We start from the raw sequence: 20,000 nt of genomic DNA, 5'->3' as shown, positions 1-20,000 counted from the left end.
CCCTAATAATGAAGTAATCCAAACTTCAACTGCACACTTTCAAATTGTATAATATGTTCTCTTAATTTAGTGAAAATGAAGGGTTTTATAATTGACATTAACTATTGAAATCATTACAAGAGGCTAAATGGGTCTCATTATAGATTTGTCCAAAACTGAATGATTTAGTGTTATATAATTTTTTGTAAATAATGGTGGGCCCGTTCTTAGTTTGATGAGGATGAAGGCGTGGGGAGTCTTTATCTCGGGAAAATAGAGGATCGATGACCATTTATTTAAAATGTTGTAGATAGGCCTTTTTTCAATATATATTTTCAAATTATTTATTTGATCTGTCAGCATATCATAATCAGCAAAGTATACCTTTTAGTATACTATTAAATATTCTTCAGATTTTTTCTGACTAAAACAGAAGGAGCATTTTGACTTACTTGATGTGCAAGTAACTTTGGGAAAAAAAGACAAGAGGGTACTCCAAAAATGTAGCAGGTCCAGCCCTTCATCCTCAAACAATTTCAGTGTGCTTGGGCTAGAATGAGTCGTGTTGACAATAGGTGTTTTTGTCATTCTTGATTCAGTGAGCCCAATTTATGAAAAATTTATGATTTTTTCCCCTGTCTGTGCATTTAGATAACTGAAATAAGAGGATTATATTAAAACATCTTTTTGTGATATGTCACAATTTTATTGTTTTTCCAACGGTACAATTAGATTTCTGATGTTGATCACATGTAATTTTTGGTACACAGTGTAGATAGGGATTGTTTAAACTGTTCAAAAGGATGGTCCCCTTCTTTGCTCAGAACCATGATAAGCTAATGAGCAGTAAGCAAGTGGTCAGAGACAGTACTTACAAATAGTTGCAGGCCCTAATATTCTTGTTGGTAATACTTCTTGTGTACAGATATTCCTATCCAGTCTTAACTCAGATTATATTTTGCCCATCTGTGCAAGACATCCCCTCAATCAAACTGAGTGGTGCAGCAGGTTCCATGTGTAATTGGCTGCCTATTGTGTTAGGCTGTTTCTTTTCAGTGATCAAAGAGAGGGCCAAGCAAGATAATGCCAAATAGCACACTTTATTGCCATGGGATAGACATTTGCATTCAGCATATAGGCTCATTGCTTCATGGTCAGAATAGCGTCCATTTGTCATGAAGAGATTAGAAAAGCTCCTGAATTGGATTGATTGGAGAAGCACAGTATGAAGAAATTATTATGATGTTTACAGTATTGCCAGTAGTCTTAGGAGAAGAGTGCAGGAACAAGTTTATTATTGTAATCTATAAAGTGTATTGAATGGTAACATGCACTTTGTTTTAAGATAAAGGCATTATAGTTGTGAAGTTATGACAGTGAAATTTTATTATATTTTAAACTTTTCTACATGTTCAGTTATTGCATTCTCTAATAAAGTTTATGAATATTTTTTAACTGATCATAATTTTTTTTTATTTTAGTAATCCTTAATCCAATGTTACCAGGAAAAGGGAATTTTCACGGGAGTTTTTTGTTTTGTGAAATGTCTCATCATTGATGGCTCGACAAGTGCTTTGCCTCCGAGGAGTCATTTAGTAGACCGTGTGATTTCGCCTGATTTAACTTTTCCTTGTTTTTGTGATTTTTTTACTAATACTCTTAATATTGATGCTGTTACTATTTTATAGACATTATAATTGTCTTAATTTTATTAACCTTACTAATAACTGTAAACAATAAATTGATATATTTTAAGAAAGCAAGGAAAAGGGAAAACAGGTTATATAGGTAATATTGGTAAGACACTCCTTGGTGACTAAATATTTGTAAAGACAACTGATAAACTAAACTCACAGTGGGCATGGCATGTATGTACATCCCATTCCCAGCTGCATCAGGTTAATATAACATGTATGCTGGTTATCACACTTTTGGTTGATGAAATTATATATACACGGAGGCAGCAGAAGGGTAACCCATAGAGGATAAAAGACAGGAAAGGAGTAAGTGTTTTTAGCTTGTCAATTATTGTATCAGAAAGATGACATTTGCAAGTAATCATGCAAGAATAGAATAGATAATTTGATTGGTAGAGAACACAGGACCTGAAGCTAGGCAGTGATATTTCCATTTAGGACAGATCAAAGCATTGTGAACATCATCCACATGTATGGGTGGGTAAATGGAATGGTAATTAGCTTTTGTTTCTTATTACTGGTTATGTTTTCTAAACACATCCAGCATCTTGAAATCCCCCTCTCACTTCTCTTTACTGCACAACCATTTAACCCATGCTTTGGGGAAAAGCTGTGACTGAAAGTAACAGGCCATTTCCTGTTTAAAGATTATGTTTAACTCTTTGGTATGTGTTTCTTTTTTGAGAATGTATAAGGATGTCTTGCTGCAGAATGATGCAGTAAGGAAGTTTACTGTCCTATTAAAAAAAAACAAAAAAGAAATATAAAACTATAGTTCTAATGTACCAAGCAAATAATGGTGAAAAATTTGTTGGAAGATAGAGGTTACTTGTGCAAAATGAACATTAAATCTAGAATATATCCTTTTGAAGTACAACTTGATTTGATCAACTCAAGATGACGATCTAAAATGTTCAGAAATAATAATCAGACTTATTTTGTGTCTACAGGGAACCTTAGTAGCATGCTTAATGGGCATTCTGCAGCTTATGTCCGAGATACACTACACCAAGCTGTGGGAGGAACACTTGATCTCTGGAACCCATCATCTGCGCCACCTTCTATACTCGACCATTGTGCTGCTGGCAGACCTTGTGAGAGCAGCAGTGTTTCCAAGTGATTGGTTTGTCATGCGCATGGTTACCAACCACACTATATTGACAGCCATGCAGGAAATTGCACAGCCACTGATTTCAACGTTTTTGAAGTCGGGAAGATTTGACAACCAGGTTGGTATTTTTCTTTTTTTCTTTTTTTCATTTAATTTTTCCTTTTCTTTTCTTTTCTTTTCTTTTTGTCCTCTGTTCTTCATACATTTTGACAAATTATGATAAAATGATAATGATAATATTAATAATTATTACAATAACAATAAAAATGAAATTAGAATGAGATCATGATAACAGTATCAATGGTAAATAATAGCATTGATATTGATAGTAATAATTATGATAATAAGTAATAATAATAGTAATGGTAATGAAGATTATTGGAAGCTAAAAGAAAAAGGCTAATTGAAAAAAGGAAGGTGATGATTACGATGGTATTGATAAGTAGAAATGGAGGAGATTTGCTACATTATTATTTTTTTCAGGTTTGGAGTAGTTACCTGAATCTAGCTGTTGGATTCTTGACACAGCCTTGCCTGCAGCTGGAGCACTTCTCGCAGCAGAAACGTCACAAGGTTTTAGAAAGATATAATGACATGAGAGTCCTTATGGGCTTCCAGATACTTTCCATGTGGCATAACTTAGGTGAGGAGTGTTTCAAAAAGGGAAATATCTTTATTTTATTCACATTTGTGAATAAGCATGGCATTGACTTCGAGTGAGCTTGATTTTCAAAAGCCCTTGTAGCATTTAATCTGTCATAGTAATATTTACATTAGATTTGACATCTGCATCTTTTATATATTCAGTTGCAGAAAATTGTAAGCCAAAGAACTCATTTGAAATTGTTGAAATTGCAATTAAACTTTTTTCATATATACACATGTAATTTATTTATTTTGTTATTTTTTTTTATTTTTTTATTTATTTTTTATTTATTTCTTTTTTTATGGGAAGAATACCTTGCCTCACCCCTCTTAATCCTTCCCCAGATGAGCACCGGCTGCACTTCATACCGGGCATGGTGGGCCCGTTCTTAGAGGTGACACTAGTGCCGGAGCCAGAACTACGCAAAGCAACACTGCCCATATTCTTTGACATGATGCAGGCAGAACAACAGGCAAAGGGCAATTTCAAACAGGTTAGAATCTACAAATTTAGTTATCTAACATCTGAAATCTTGCAACCATTCAGTGATTATACATTACGATTAGGCTGAGGATTGCTTTTGGGAAAAAGAAAATTTTGTTTGCACAGACAGAAATTTTATGTTAACTGATATCTAAACCCCAATGAGCATACATTTTTCCATTCTTATATCCTAGCAAATATTCTTGATTTTACAACAGTAAAACCAGTACACTGAGCTTCTTGACATACCAGGTGTTGCTGGCAAGAGAGAGGATGAATATTGTATGTCACCTAGCATGAATGGGTTAAATTTCTGATAAAAGGATGACATGTTTGGATGGTGACCAACATCAGAAACATATGATGTGAAGATAGAGAGTGCAGCATCTGTAACTTGGCTAGAGACAAACAGCTTATTTATTTTTGGACAAATAACGAATTTTTGTTAAATATTACTTACTAATAATTTTTTCTTTCTTTCAGGTTGAAACGGAACTTATAGATAAGCTTGATATTTTGGTAAGCGAAAACAAGGGTGATGATGAATACCGTCAGCTGTTTAATACTATGTAAGTAGACTTTTGCATTTGAGGTTTTATTATAGTTGATAGCTACTTGAATTTAAGATGTAATACATTTGATATTGGAAATAAACATCTGAAATCAAGATAAATATTTCAAATGAGTTAATACATAAGAAGCTGATTTTTTTGTGTTTTATATAAAGAAGTTGTTGTATGATTTACTTGTGAAGAGAAAATAATTTAGAAAAGGTTGTTATATGTTCTAAATACCTTTCAAGTACTTTGATAATGCCAGCATTATTTTTTTTTCATGCAATATCGTATAGGGAACATTTAAGTGCTGTGTAAGTTAACATACAATATTTTTTTAAATTTTAGTGAATACTCTTTCATCAGTAGATTTTTAAAAGTCTTTGGTTTATTGCTTGTTTTATCTATCTATGATTTTCATGTTTTCTTTTGCCTGTTGACATTTGTCAGTCTATATTTGCATACTTCTTTGTTTATCTGTAGATCAGTTTATCTATGTATCAAAAGAACATTATTTAGTTTTGTCTCTCAGCACTGCACATTTTAGATTCGTTGTTCATCAATCACATAATTTCCTAAATCCTCTCTGACCCTGAAATATCATTAAGGAAAGCATTAATAATGGCTGTCATAAATTATTTTTGTACCAAGGTCCAAATAGTTATTGCAGATACTATTTTTACAAGACATAAGTGATAGCGTATTCCAAGACAGGTCTGTCTTCAAGTCATTATAGATTAATAAACTATAAATCTGTATGTTCAGGTGGATTCCTGTGAGAACTTTTACTCTGTGTAGTTTTACTCTGTATAGCGTTGAATTTTTCTTGTGATCCTTTTCATTATATTGCATGACATTTGAGATGCACACTAAATGCAGTTGATATATGACCAATCTGAATACGTTTTTCTCATACCTTCTCTATTTCTGACAGACTTCTGGAGCGTGTACGTTCAAATGACCCAGTATGGAGAGAGAGTGGAACAGCTTTTATCAACTCTGTTACAAGGCTCTTAGAAAGGCTGTTAGACTACCGCAGTGTGATGCAGGGGGATGAAAACTGTGACAAGAGAATGAGTTGCACAGTTAACTTGTTGGTAAGTAATTATGATTTGTCAGTAAGATACAACAGTATTATTTTGCACTTGGTGTATTTTTAAAACAAAATGATAAATTCATAGGATCTGAAGTAAGACTGCCTAGGAGAAATTCTGAATGATTGATATTTTTAAGGCTTATATCCTAATTTTGGGTTTGCTTTCACCATCACAAATATTTGAAGATTGTGTGTATGTCAGTGAGAGAGGTATACTGTATAATATAAATATAATCAGTAATTTTTGCAAAAACATTAATTAATTTCTTCCCTATATTTTCAGAACTTCTATAAGAATGAAATCAATCGACAAGAAATGTACATTCGATACATCTACAAGCTCCATGATCTGCACCTCCCAGCTGGAAACTACACAGAAGCAGCCTTCACTCTGCAGCTACATGCAGATCAGCTCTCTTGGACACAGAGGATGCTGCATGCAGATCACCTATATCAAGCTCAGACGGAAACCCAGCGAAAAGAGCTAATTTATATGAAAATCATAGATTACTTTGACAAGGGCAAGGTATGTAGAACTTCAGTTTACTGGAGATCATGAAATAACCCAATAAAGATATGCTTACATAAGAAAATGTTTTTAGAGTTGTTGTTTGAGAAAGGTCAGATAATGCTTTTACTTTTGCTTTGTTTTATTTAAGCCACTAGATCCGGTTGCATCATAGGAATCACATCACCAAAAATCCAGGGATTAGGCATACATGAGTGGCTGCTCTGTGTACACGTGTGTGCAGTGACAAGACTCTATACCTCCTATTTGCAAAGTTATTTACTTTTTTCATACATAAGCATTTTAACTGTTTGGCCATTTTTTATTGTCCATATTTACCATTTGGTTTGCTTTATCCAGATGGTAATAGTTTTTTTTCTTTGCACAGACTTCATATCATCTCTCTAGGTAGCCTGCAACTCAGTGCAAGAAAAATAAAATGATGTAACACTGTTAGTTGTGTCAGTTTATAAATTTGTAAGTAATATTTTGTTTGTAATATAACCTGCATTGCTGGTCAGGGCATCAGAATACAGTGTTGAGCATGGAAATAGAGTCCTTCATGGAGCTGGTGCTCTTCCAGTCACCACTCACTGAGATTACGTTCCACACTTGCACATCAATGGGAATAATGCAAAATTGCCAAATGAGTAAAATAAACCTCCCAAAAGGTTTGTGCGGCCATGGCAAATCTTTTCCATCTTTCTGCCAAAATGTTCCCGATGGCAGGTTTGCCTCAACTGCCCGTTGAGCCAGATTTTTTTGTTGTGATGTGATGGTCATGTCATCCGGATCCAAGGGGTTAATACTTCCTGAACAGTTGGATATTTATGTTGTCTATATCTTTCAGTGCTGGGAGCAAGGCATTCCCCTTCTTGAAGAATTAGCAGGACAGTACAAAACCAGGTTGTTTGACTATCAGAGACTAAGTGAGGTATTAAAACGTCAAGCTTCATTCTATGAGAAAATACTTAGTGGCAAGAGATATGATAACGAATATTTCCGTGTTGGATTTTACGGCCTGGGTCTTCCTCTTTTTGTGAGGGTAAGTTTTGTGCATAGTGCATCTCTGATTCCGCTCTAGAGTAAGACTTGGTTGTGGTATCCATCAGTCTTGAAATATATTTATTGGAGTTAAATGTTTCACACTGCTTGTTTGTTTGAAAAAAGTGATTGGAAGCATAATTGATAGCAGTCAATTCTTAATTTTCCCTTTTTCAGAATAAAGTGTTCATTTATCGTGGATTAGAGTATGAGCAGATTGTGGCCTTCACCCAGAGGATTCAGACGGAATTTCCTCAGGCTAAAATGCTCCACCACAATACTCCTCCTGATGATACTATCCGCTCATCTGATGGACAGTATATCCAGGTAAATTTGACTTTTTATTACTGATGTTAAAATGTCTTTTTTTGTGTCTCAATATTTTAACTCCTTATGATATGTTTCTTGATTTATTTTTTTACACATTTTATTAAACATTTACAGTATCCAATGGTATCCAAGGGAGCCATAATCTCTTGTCAGCCATGCTCCAGCCAAGCATCAAAGTCTGTAACTAAAATTGAAAGTGACCCTGTAAAATGTGCACTATTGCAGCCTAGCTCTTTCAGACACCTCTTGTCTAGTGCATTATTCCTTGCAGTCAGTGGGCCAAACGAGTCACTCCTTCTATGTGCTAGTAACATTGCTACTTAGACTAGAAATGCAGTCAGTAGTTTGTTTTCCCAAGTGGCATCCAATAGCATAGAGTTTTACTCATTGTTTTGTGGAAGTGATCTTTCTTAAGTCTTTTGAAACTTCCTGTAGAACATTTTGACTAGCAAGTAATCTGGAAGATGATGCTATATAGGGAGATCACAGTAAAGATCCTTGAGTGTTTTGCCGTTTGAAGTGCCAAGGTGGCCAGACTGTAAAGTATTATTTTATAAAATGAATTAGCCCATTCATGATAGACAAGATTTGGCAAGGCTAAGGCGTGTTAGCAGATACTGCTTCCCACATAGGCTGTTGTTTGGTTCATAGCTAGGCTCCTGAGGACCCAGGCTCTCATATAACTAGATGATCATCTAGAATGAAGTTATTTTTACCATGACATGATTAAATATCACTAAGCATGAGGGTTCATTTTCAGTCATGCCTTAATCCCAGTGTGCTAGGTGTCACTTTATTACCTTTACATAACAAGCTGTTACTTATCAACCAAAACACATAATTGTGCAAACTGTACCCCACAGGAGATCCAGAATTATAGTACTTTTAATGATATCATGTTTATAACATTTGAATTTGTTTAAATCAAGCAAAAATTTGGTAAGAGTAGTCAATATGCATTACCTAGAGCTTGCACGGGTTAAAATTACTGATAATATCAGCAGTTATTTATATTTCTAAGTAAAACAGTTTTGGATAGAATATCTTTATCACTGTATAGTTCAGCAGTTTTGAAGAAAAACAACTTTAAGCCTCCCTAAGATGTGAGATTGCAGTAGAACCAGTCAAACTGTGAATCAAAATTATATGTCTATGCTTCTTATATTTTACCGATTGCTGCTGAGTGTGTGCACTGTTTGTCCACTGTAGTCAATTAGTAGGCCTATGTGACTTCAACTGATTCTTTTTTCTAATGCTTTTAATATCAATACTGTTATTATTAATATTGACATTTAGATTACTGTAATGTTATTAACTATACTAATAGCAAAAAATGAGTAAAAAGAGAATCGTAATGATTATCAAGGAGAAGCGTAAACAGGCAAGATAGGTAGGACTTGTTGTGGATCTGTCTTTGAAGAGACAAAATAAATAAGCTAAAATCACAGTGTACACAGCATGCACATACATGCCTTGCCAGCATCAATGGTTTAAGGTCAATAAACTTTTAAGGATTTTGACTGCTTTCTTTTCTTTTCTTTTCTTTCTGTTTTTTCGTTTTCAGACTACTCCATCCTGTAAAATGTAGATGAGATTAATGTAAGAACAAAAATTTCCATCAGTTTATAACATATAGTATTAGTTGAAATGAAGTGTATTCATTTGCTATTTTTCCTGTATTAAAGAAAAATGTTAAAAAAAATGTAAAATACACATTTAGAATATTTTTTCATTTATCATCAGTGCTGTTCTTTGCTTTCCATAATTTTGAAATGTTTCCAAAGTCCGATATTTCACGTAGCAATTCTCTTATGAATATCATGCCATTTTTTTGCTTGGTAGTAATCACAGTAAAGTCAGAGCTGTTGTTTTACTTGAATTATGTATTGTTATTTCTTCTTTTTTCCTAAGGAGTGTTTCTTGCAACCCAATTTGGAAATTGTGAATGTTCAAAATAATCCTCTCGGGCCTTTTTTTGTGATGTTTCAAATGCCTTTAAAAATTTCTTCAACCAGCTTTAGAAAATTGCTCTTCAGCAGAATGATGATGCCAATTACAATTGGGTATTTTTGTTCCTGTTGAAGAGATTGTTATAATCTTTGAATAATACATAAAGTGATAACATGCATTCAAGTGATTCATTTAATTACAGACATGCCACATGTATGTATATATGTATGTATGAATGAATAAATGAGTGAATGAATGAATGAATGAATGAAAGACTGAATGAATGCATACACATATACATATCCATAAGGATATACAGTTACATATGCATATGCATATGCATCTGCATGCTTATGCTAACTCATATACATGGTCATAGACACAGACACAGACAGGCAGAAGCAGATCACATATATAGACTCAGACTTAGACTCAGACTCAGACATAGTCACAGTCATAGTCACTGTTTCCAAAACTGCAGTGTTGAATTGATCCTTACAGATCTGTGCTGTGAAGGCAGTCCCAGAGCCAAATCCTAAGTTTGAGGGCATTGAAGTTGATGAAAGAATTCTCAAATATTACACTGTGAACCATGTCCGGCACTTTGTGTATGACCGGCCTACGTACCGTGGACCGGCAGATAAAGAGAATGAGTTCAAGGTAAGAAGAATGAATTTTTCAAGTTTAACCCGTCAATGATGGTATCAGAAATCTCTGGGCATCACTGACTCAGCTGATTTCTCCCAACCATCCTGCCGTTTGGCTCGAGAGTCTGCTACATGTAGTGGAACTTTCCGCTTGACTTGCTTTAGTACATCATGATACCTATAGCTGTACCCGACATGATGAGTTGGTTTGTTATGACAGATATGGGTTAAGGGCTTGGGTTGTAATGAGAAAAATTATTTTCACATTTTTATATTTTGATGCACAAGCTCAAAATTTTAATTAAAGTGGTAATGATTTATAAAAGGTTTAGTGTTATTTGCCAGTAAATATAGTTTTAGTATAATTCTTGGGGGAACAGTCTCCACTTTTACTAATCTTTACAAATAAATAACAGAACTTATGGATTGAGAGAACTACATACACAACTGAATGTGAGCTGCCTGGTATCCTCAAGTGGTTTGAAGTAGTTGAACAAAGGATAGAACAGTTGTGTCCACCTCAGTATGCTTGTGAAACTGTGGAACGCAATAACAAGCAGATTCGCCAAGTTATGCAGCACTATCGTGCCAACCCTCAGGTATGTATTGAAAGGAATCACAGTTACCTCAGTCGTTGTTCATTGATAAGGTGGAAGTATTCTCCATTAAGATCATCCCTCTGCTGCTGTTTTAGTATTGTAAATATGTTTATTGCTGTAATTATGACTTTATAACAAGTTCAAGAGGTTTATCACTAACACTTTACATTGTAGTAGGTACTGGCTTCATACTATGTGTAGTGTAATTTCTGTTAAATTTTGCACAGATTTTTAATCACGTGATTTATAGCCTTAAATACTAATCTCATTTTTTGTAGGCAGCATATTTGGTATCTCATATTTATAACTTCCTTAGTATGCATAAGTATGTATTTAGATATCATATTCCCATAATAGTGATTTGTGATCTAGTATTTAATGCACAATTAGTTTTATTTAGATATACTCAGTGTTGTAACATATGGTATTTCTATCTAGCTGCTTAAGCTTCTCATTCAAGTTATTTCATATTGAGATTTATGATGTCCACATATATCATACTCCTGATCTGGAATACAATTTACAATTTGAGAAATTCCAGCAGTCGTTCCCTTATGTGACTGTATATATGATCTTAATGCAACTAGAATCTGAAGCCTCTGTCGAAATTCTCCCAGATTCTTCCCACGTCTTTTAGTAAGGTCAACTATCACGGCAAACAATTTTTCCCACATAGGATAACATTCAGCCCTTCACAATGAGGCTTCAAGGCACCATTGATGCAGCTGTTAATGGAGGGATTGCAAAGTACCAGGATGCCTTCTTTGGGCCCGACTACCTGGTTGTGTATCCTGAGTACGCAGATCATGTTAATAGACTCAAGGTCCTCATATCCGATCAGGTGAGAGAAGTTCACGATGATGGTTATTGTTGTTATGATTATTACTATTATTATTTTGTTATTGGTATTATTGCTGTTGTTATTATTGTTATTGTTATTATTATTATTATTATTATTATTATTATTATTATTATTATTGTTATTGTAATTGTTATTATTATTATTATTATTATTATTATTATTATTATTATTGTTATTATTATTTTTTTATTATCATTATTATTAATATTATTATTATTATTGATTAGTAGTGTTATCGCTCAGTGAGAGGACCTTCCTAAATGCTAGCACCAAATAGCAACCTCTCACCGATTGTCTATAGGAGAATGGCATACTATGTACTATTGTGTGAAGAGGAATTAATCCAGTAAAAGCAAATAAAGGGGGGTTTAAAATACTGGTATTCAATATAGGACATTCTGCCTCTGTAGTACCTCTCTTTTTTTCCCTCCCTCCCTCCCTCCCTCCCTCCCTTTCTTACTTCCTCACTTCTTCTATCACTGTCTCTCTCTCTCTGTCTGTCTGTGTTTGTCTCTGTCATTTGCTTTCTGTCTTTATGTCTGTCTCTCATTTTCTCTAAATTTTTCTGACATTTATCCTCACACTCACTCTCACACTCTTACTCTTACTCTTACTCTTACTCTTACTCTTACTCTTTCACTCTCACTCTCACTCTCACTCTCACTCTCACTCTCACTCTCACTCTCACTCTCACTCTCACTCTTACTCTTTCACTCTCACTCTCACTCTCACTCTCACTCTCATTCTCATTCTCATTCTCATTCTCATTCTCATTCTCACTCTCACTCTCACTCTCACTCTCACTCTCACTCTCATTCTCATTCTCATTCTCATTCTCATTCTCACTCTCACTCTCACTCTCATTCTCATTCTCATTCTCATTCTCATTCTCATTCTCATTCTCATTCTCATTCTCATTCTCATTCTCACTCTCACTCTCACTCTCACTCTCACTCTCACTCTCACTCTCACTCTCACTCTCACTCTCACTCTCACTCTCACTCTCACTCTCACTCTCACTCTCACACTCACACTCACTCACACACTCATCTATTTATATGAGTGTAGTATATATGTATATATTCAACATAATAAGTTTGAACTGATATCACTGTAGTTCTATAATTTGAATGTAATTTATCGTAATCCAAAAATTATGGAATATACAGTAGAAGGTTGAATAGTACCTTAGAAATTACTGTAGCCTCCTCTTGCATACTTGTTTATGTCTGTGAAAATTATGTAAATATTCTTGTTCCTGTCAAAACAAATTATCTAATACAAAGTATTCTTACAGACTATGATCTTAGAGGGAGCACTAGAGCTCCATGGCAAGATTGCACCGCCAGCTAATCAGCCTCTTCATAGAAGATTAGTAGAGGTAATGTATCAAACATATTGTTCATATAGATTTGTATTGATCATTTTAGAGGTGTATTTGACAGTATTTTGAAGGTTTCTGTAGCAATAGGATGTTATTCATTATTAAGCCAAATGTTAAAACTTAATAGTAAAGTTGATGTACTTATTTCACTATACTGTGTTGTTATTTGCCAAAGTTTTAAGGTACATAAAGAAACAAAAAACAATTCTGTATTATATTCATGGATGTAAATCACTGAAATATACTTTTTGCAGGTTTTTGAAGGTTTACGAGCAAAAGTACGGAAGATGTGCTCAACCCCCCAGTCCCAGCGATCGACTTCTTCTCTCCAGTCAACTCCCCCACCGCCTCCAACCCACAGGAGGGCAGACTCTGACCCTGCTACAGAGTTCAGGAGAATGGGATCAATTATCAAGTATGAATGGCAATATTTTAATCATATTTTTGTAGACAACATTCTCAGAGTAGGCCTAGATATAATTCTGACACTGGAGAGAAAAAACATTTTAATAATTTTCAGTGTTTTCTGTCCTTCAGTGCATAAGTAATGGAAAATATCTGAGGTAGTGACTCTGTATTATCATATGGATTACTGAGCCATTTTCATTCATGACTGATTATCACTCCAGTATTTGAAGCAGATGCATGTGTATATGGCATTTGGCAATCTCAGCCACACCTAAAGATATGGCCTACTTTTATATGTGGATTGAAATCTCTCTCAAAGTAAGACACCTGAAGGATTGGAATTGTGATTTTTTATCAGCGGACTGATTAGAGCATCATTCATCAGCCACAGTGAACGGTGCACCAGGCCAAAAAGAAAACAAAAGAAACTTCCATAGACACTACCCATTATCACTTCTTTGTAGACAGCAAACTAAGTTTCATTCAGTCAAATGTCTTGCTCTATGTTAGGTGTGGTTTCTAAAATGCTGCCTCGAATCTAGATACAGTGAGGTATACTATACACATATGACAATGAACAATATCATATTATAGATAACCATATGCATAGGTTACAAAAGAAGCCTCAAAACATGTAGGGGCCCTTAACAAGACAAATGATAAAAGTAATTTCCATGTAGGCTTATCTGCATAGTAAATGGCTACTTGAGTAATTAGCATTGTCATAGCCATGCAGTGAAGTCCCCTGAAAAGTTCTGCTGAGTAATGAGTCATGAAAAAGCTGACAGTGAAAGACTAGATTTTTCTTCCACATCATACAGTCTACTCTCTTTGCATTTTAACCCTTTAATCATGGTATCAGAAATCTCTTGGTGTCACTGACTGAAGATTTCTGGCAACCGTCCTGCCATTTAGCCTGGGAGTCTGCTACATGTAATGGAACTTTCTGCTCTGTGGGCTCTAGTGTGTCGCAATGGTTATAGCAGTACCTGGCATGTTGAGTTGGTTTGTTATAATGGCTATGGGTGTGGCCCAGCGGACATGGGTTAAAGAGATAGATGCTATTGTTTTTATATCCAACAAGTGCACAAAATGGTGGTATGAAGGGTGGACATGATTGATATTAGGTGCACCTTGTACCCACCCCTCGAAACTCAGGCGAGGAGTCATTACTTTAGAAGACATTGGTTAGTGGAAGCCATGTAAGATGCTGATTGTGACTTATTTCTGCAACAAGTTTTATATATTGGCATGTAGTCATATGAATAATTGCAATGTGAATAGAAAAAAAAGGTAGTTCCCCATGATTTTGAAGACCATGTGGGTACCGCTGTCAGGGGATGAGAATGGTTAGAAGTGAATTCATTGATAAATAAATGATGAGAAAATTTTCTTCTACATTCCTGATTTAGAGTTTCTCGTTTCAGCTCCCCTTTGCCACCACTGCCATCTGATAAGTGTGCTGTTAGTGTAAGTTCTTCCTCTACATCCGGCCACTCCTCACAGAGATCATCGCAGGCATCCTCACTGTATGCTCATTTCCACTCAGCTTCTCATGATGATGAGTTGTATGCCAAGCCTCAGGTAACATAATGCTCTTTGTTGTGGAGTTCTGAATAGTGCATCATATAATCTAAATATACCTCAGTCCCGTACTCCTTTCTCTCTTCAATCCATCTTGACTTTTAAACCATTGGTTTAACTTTTATCAGGAATGGGACGAGGGAGTTGCCAGTATGCGCGACTCACGGCCCCGATCTGCCTTTATTACGGATAGCAGAGGCTCATCCCCAAAGTCTCTCTCCAAGTCCCTCAACAATGATTACATGATTGTACCTTCTCAGAAAATGAGGTTAGTCTAAAAAAAAAAGGAAAAGATGAAGAAGTAATACAAACTTTAAATCATTTGTTGGCTGCTGAACCCAATTTTATATGACAGTTGCAGATTTATATATTAGTCAAAATTAACCTTTACTATTTGTTTTTTCTATGCTACAGTTAACTTTCAGTAATATTTTTTTTTAGCAGTTCTGATGAAAACAGACGGTCTCGCCACTCTCGTCCACCAAGCCCTCATTCAGCTAGAATCTCTGGTACTCATGACTCACTCAACACTTCATGGAGTGATTCTCATGGATCACAAGAATCTCTTCCCCCTCTCCCACCAAGAGGTATGAGCCTCAGTAAGCATTTGTCTTAGATAAATTTTTGTACAAATTCAGTTCTTGCTTTATTCTGATAAGCTGCTGCTTCATAAATGTCTGGTGGAGTCTCTTACTTGACAAGATGTGTTGAGATATTTACCTGTTCAGTAGCAAATGTATGCGAGACTGAAAACAAGATCAAGAAGTCCATTATGTAGTATATATAAAAGAAAAAATGCACATCATAGAAAATAATCATGTGCTTTATATGATTCAAAGATTCAACCATCAGCCCAAGAAAATATGTTGATAAGATCTTCCTAGCAGTTCTCAAGAAAATACTGCAAATTAAGCTATGTAATCGCTAACCTGATTCTCATTTGATTTCATATCAGATAATTAGGGAGGCAGGTAGTGACTTGCTTCAGGAATTTGTCCTTCAAAAGCCATATTAGCTGTTCACTAATTGAGTGGAGTATTGTTGTTTAGAAATAATATTGCTGCACCTCATCTTAACCCAATTGGCATGGATGGTAAGAATGCATGCCATGCCTACTGTAATACAAGTTCATTTATTGTCTTTACACATAGTCCTACCTATCACATCTGTTTATCATTTTCCATGATTTTTGGAAAGTGTCTTTTGTATTTTTTCATTGTCTTCAATATTACCAAGATTTTAATAACAATCTAATAGTCATAATATCAGTAAGAATAATAACAGTATCAGTATCAATAGTATTAAAAAGCTGCTGCTCTCCATTTATTGTTTGGTTCCGAGGTCAGTCACAAGGTCTCACTTATTACATTGAAATGGCAAGGATGACCACTCTCTTTCATCCATCTGATTTGAGGTAAATTCAGTGATAAAGCACTCAAATCTAAGTCTACATGAAAATTGTTGTGCAAAACAAATTTACATTAATATATTGTGGAAAAATACAATAGGACAAGTGAAATTTCTCTACTGCTAGATGTGTTTGAGAAAAGGAGTGCTCGTAGAATCTCTCCCCAATTACAGAACTAATGTCTTAACCAATGATAGTAAAAAGGCTACACCAAATGCAAGTGTTGAATTACATAATTGCCACTCTGTGTTTTTTTTCCATTATGAATTTGTATATTAATTTGTCTGGTAACCTATATTGAAATAAGAGATACTTGTAACTAAAACTGATTTACATTGAAGATAAAGATTTGCTGAATATTTTAAAGATTTTTTGGCATATTTGGGAACTTCCACAAATATGCCTCAAAGGTAAAATGAGAAGACTATTTATGTTACTTTACGTAGATCATTTTCCAGGAAACGAAAGACAGACTCGTTCAGTTAGCCTTGGGGGAGAGGAAGACGCTCCTCCTCCAGTGCTCCCCAAGAGGATGGGCAAGAAGGTACGTGCTGCCAGTTTCAACATGGGGGACAAGATCAATAGCTTGTCTGAGTGATGTAGTTGATGTAGGAAGGAAGCTCCTGATAACTCTTTTCATTGTATGATGGTGCTACAAGAAATTATACTTTTTTAGCTTCATGTAATTTGTGACACAGAAATGCTGCTTGAGGCCTCTTTGGAATCAGTGTGTTTTTTTAGATTAACTGTACATAGAGATTGCTGGAGTGCAGGCCATGTAGTTTGTGACAGAAATGGAGTTCATTCATAGTATTCTGAAGTACAGTATGCACATTTTCCTCTCTCCTCCATTGTTATTTACCACCACAACATAACTTTGTACAGTGCTCGTCGCCTGCCATGTTTGGGTCTGATCAGCTCCTGGGTGATGGTGTGGATGGAAGCAGCAGTAGCGGCGGTGGCCTCAGTAACGGCTTTCCTGCCTCCACCCCTGGCACCCCTCCGTTGCTCTCACCGCGTAACCACCGCACTCCCCCACCACCACCTATACCTCCCAAGTCAACTTCTACCCCACTCACTCCACTGTCACCACCCTCAAGCTTCACCCTCAACACTTCTGGTGATGACTTAACACCTACCACACCAACTAATATATACATAGGTGATATAGAAAATACGCATCCCAGTCTTCACGAGAACTATTCCGTGCCACCTCGACTTCAGCCATATCCTCCACCATCTTCCTGAATCTTCTTGTGCTTTTCCCTAGAAGTGCTGGTGTTCGCATTTTGATGTGTTGGTATGGTTCTCTTTGGAATTACTCACATAATTCTGTTTTATTTTCAACTGTGTAATTTGTTTTAAACCCAGATATGGTATCATATTTATTTAGGCATGCATATTTGGGTGCAATTATAGTAAAAAGTTATTGTTCATATAAAATTTCATGAATTATTCCATTATAAGCTTAAATCTAGTGACATAAAAAATTCTAAGAATAATTTAGACATGTATACTTAAGTAAAAAAAAATCATATCATATAGCCATAACGTATGATGTCATAATTATCATTTATGTGAGTACACTCAAGAACAGACACAGAAAACACCTTCTTTTCCTTCCATAACAAAAAATAGACATACAGCCTCTTTGTCGGTCTTTGCCTCTGTCTGTCTCTTTCTCTCCCTCTTTCATAATCGCAGTGTGTTTCAGTAACTGAATTACAGTCTCAGATTCAGTCTCAATCTTTCACATTCTCATTCTCATGCACATATTGTACACATCTGTATTTTAATCATACCAATACATGATTACTTTCTGTTTCTCCCCAGGAAAGTGTTTGTGAATGCAAATCTTACTGTTTTTCATCTGTGGTCAACATCTTGCCTTCTCTGCTTCCATTTTATATATGATCATACCCAATCATCCTAATTCTTGCTCCACAGTTGAAATCTGACCAACTGTTGAGTTTTCAATGGAGTCTTGTCCATACTCATTCTAATGTTCTAATTTGAAAAAAATAACCATGTTGGAATAACTCAAAAGGAATCAAAACCTGATCTTGAGAAAAGGTATAACCTACCTTGTCAAGTTGACTTCATGAAACTGGATAAAGTAAAGCATGTGTATGGTTACATATTTCATTATAGAATATCTTTTGATAATATGGTTATGAAAGGAACTGAAATGATTTTGTTTTTCTTATCATGGCCTATTATTAACTGTATGGACAAGATGCTTGTATTGCTTAGTAGACTGGCTGTGTCTTAAATCTTTGTCTTTATTTTATTCAAAGTGAAAAAAGCATATCAGGATGATTTTTATGGTTTTTTTTCTGGGAAAAAGATGTCCGGTAAGATAGTTTGCACTATCAGTCTCTGACTAGAATAACATAAGTTAAAAAAAATCAATATATCAAAAGTACAATTTAGCATTATGACAGGTAATACTGATGTTCTTCTGACTACATTTTTTATTGTTTTTGATCAGATATCAATTAGTGATCAAGATGAGCCAACATGTGATTGATGCACATGCTCTGAAAATAGCAATATTTCAATCAGACAATAAAATGGATCTGAAGGGGAAACTATCATTAATAATCATTTAGACTTCATTGATGCAAGTCTGGTCTACATATCATGTCAGCTAACTTTGGTTTGGTTAGCTTTAGTGTGACTATTTACTCTACCAATATAATGGCATCTAGCTGATCCTCAATACTGTTCGGGATTAGAAAGGAGTGAATGTATATGATAAGGTGTTCTTTTTCCTTTGTCCTCTTTTTTATATGTGAAATAGAAATTTAACCTGCAAGGAATCTGTATAAAAGTATATATAATAGAAGACTAATTTTTGCATATTACATAGTAGTGATATAGAAAATTAGAGGCTTTTGATATTGTAAGTTGATGCTTAGATCTTGAAGCTATTTATTCATACATGTTAGACCATCTGATTCTGTTAAGAACTGTATTTACGTCTAGTCACTGCCGAAGACAAACTTAGGCTGAAATTATGGCTAGTTTAGTTAAGCCTTAGAAATGCTATGATATTTTGAGATGACAGATACTGAATACTATGAATGAAATGTGAATGGAGTTATGCATTTGTTTACTGTTACTTTTTTTTTTTTTTTTTTTTTTGTCGTTTTAAAAATCTTTATTTTTATTTTTATTTTACCCTTTGTTTTCAGTATGACCTGTATATACTTGTTTCATTGATTTATTTATAAATAATTTTAAAGATAGATCATTCATAAAGCATTTTTTTATTAGGGTTTCTCTAAGCTGACAACAATGATCTGATAAAGGTGAACTGAATCTGGTTTCAAGTTAAGTTTGTTTTTTCTTTATACACAAGAGATTGTGGCCACTGCTTTCAAATAGCTGGTGCCATACTTGGTGTTGAGTGTCTGCCGGTAGCCATGAGATATATCTTATATGGTCAATAGTTTGCTGCAGTAGTACAGGTTGTCAATACAAAAACGATGTACTCATGGTGTAGACCTTACAGTATTTTGTATATAGAGGAAAAATAAAAGGTGCTCCATCTTGCCTTTAGAGATTGTCTTTAGGAAAGCATTTTCATTTGTATAATAGATCAAAATGTATAGTTATCTAACTTTTATGTTATGAACTGCATGTGATGATATATGAGTATGCACTGTATACTATATTATTTTATAGAGTAGTATTAATATCTGTAT

The 20,000-nt window shown here is 34.9% G+C and overlaps 1 protein-coding gene across 6 annotated transcripts in view; it reads left to right on the top strand.

The window, feature by feature from the left end:
- Positions 1-20,000, top strand: part of LOC125037805 (dedicator of cytokinesis protein 3-like) — a 52,681-nt gene that overhangs the window by 29,670 nt on the left and 3,011 nt on the right. For 3 of the 6 annotated variants that reach the window (XM_047631029.1, XM_047631025.1, XM_047631030.1), the window contains 18 exons: positions 2,627-2,905; positions 3,271-3,430; positions 3,778-3,926; positions 4,400-4,485; positions 5,405-5,567; positions 5,850-6,092; positions 6,925-7,119; positions 7,296-7,445; positions 9,900-10,058; positions 10,462-10,644; positions 11,321-11,485; positions 12,804-12,887; positions 13,145-13,305; positions 14,711-14,882; positions 15,011-15,150; positions 15,324-15,469; positions 16,737-16,834; positions 17,176-20,000. The exon at positions 17,176-20,000 is cut by the window's right edge and continues 3,011 nt beyond it. In XM_047631029.1, the coding sequence (XP_047486985.1) occupies positions 2,627-2,905; positions 3,271-3,430; positions 3,778-3,926; positions 4,400-4,485; positions 5,405-5,567; positions 5,850-6,092; positions 6,925-7,119; positions 7,296-7,445; positions 9,900-10,058; positions 10,462-10,644; positions 11,321-11,485; positions 12,804-12,887; positions 13,145-13,305; positions 14,711-14,882; positions 15,011-15,150; positions 15,324-15,469; positions 16,737-16,834; positions 17,176-17,538 (3,096 nt within the window). In that variant the 3' untranslated portion in view covers positions 17,539-20,000. The remainder of the gene's footprint in view (positions 1-2,626; positions 2,906-3,270; positions 3,431-3,777; positions 3,927-4,399; positions 4,486-5,404; positions 5,568-5,849; positions 6,093-6,924; positions 7,120-7,295; positions 7,446-9,899; positions 10,059-10,461; positions 10,645-11,320; positions 11,486-12,803; positions 12,888-13,144; positions 13,306-14,710; positions 14,883-15,010; positions 15,151-15,323; positions 15,470-16,736; positions 16,835-17,175) is intronic. The other 3 variants (XM_047631026.1, XM_047631027.1, XM_047631028.1) reach the window with 3 other exon arrangements.

The sequence above is a fragment of the Penaeus chinensis genome, chromosome 24, assembly GCF_019202785.1.
Source record: "Penaeus chinensis breed Huanghai No. 1 chromosome 24, ASM1920278v2, whole genome shotgun sequence".
Classification (NCBI taxonomy): Eukaryota; Metazoa; Arthropoda; class Malacostraca; order Decapoda; family Penaeidae; genus Penaeus; species Penaeus chinensis.
This window is presented reverse-complemented; position numbering and strand designations above follow the sequence as displayed.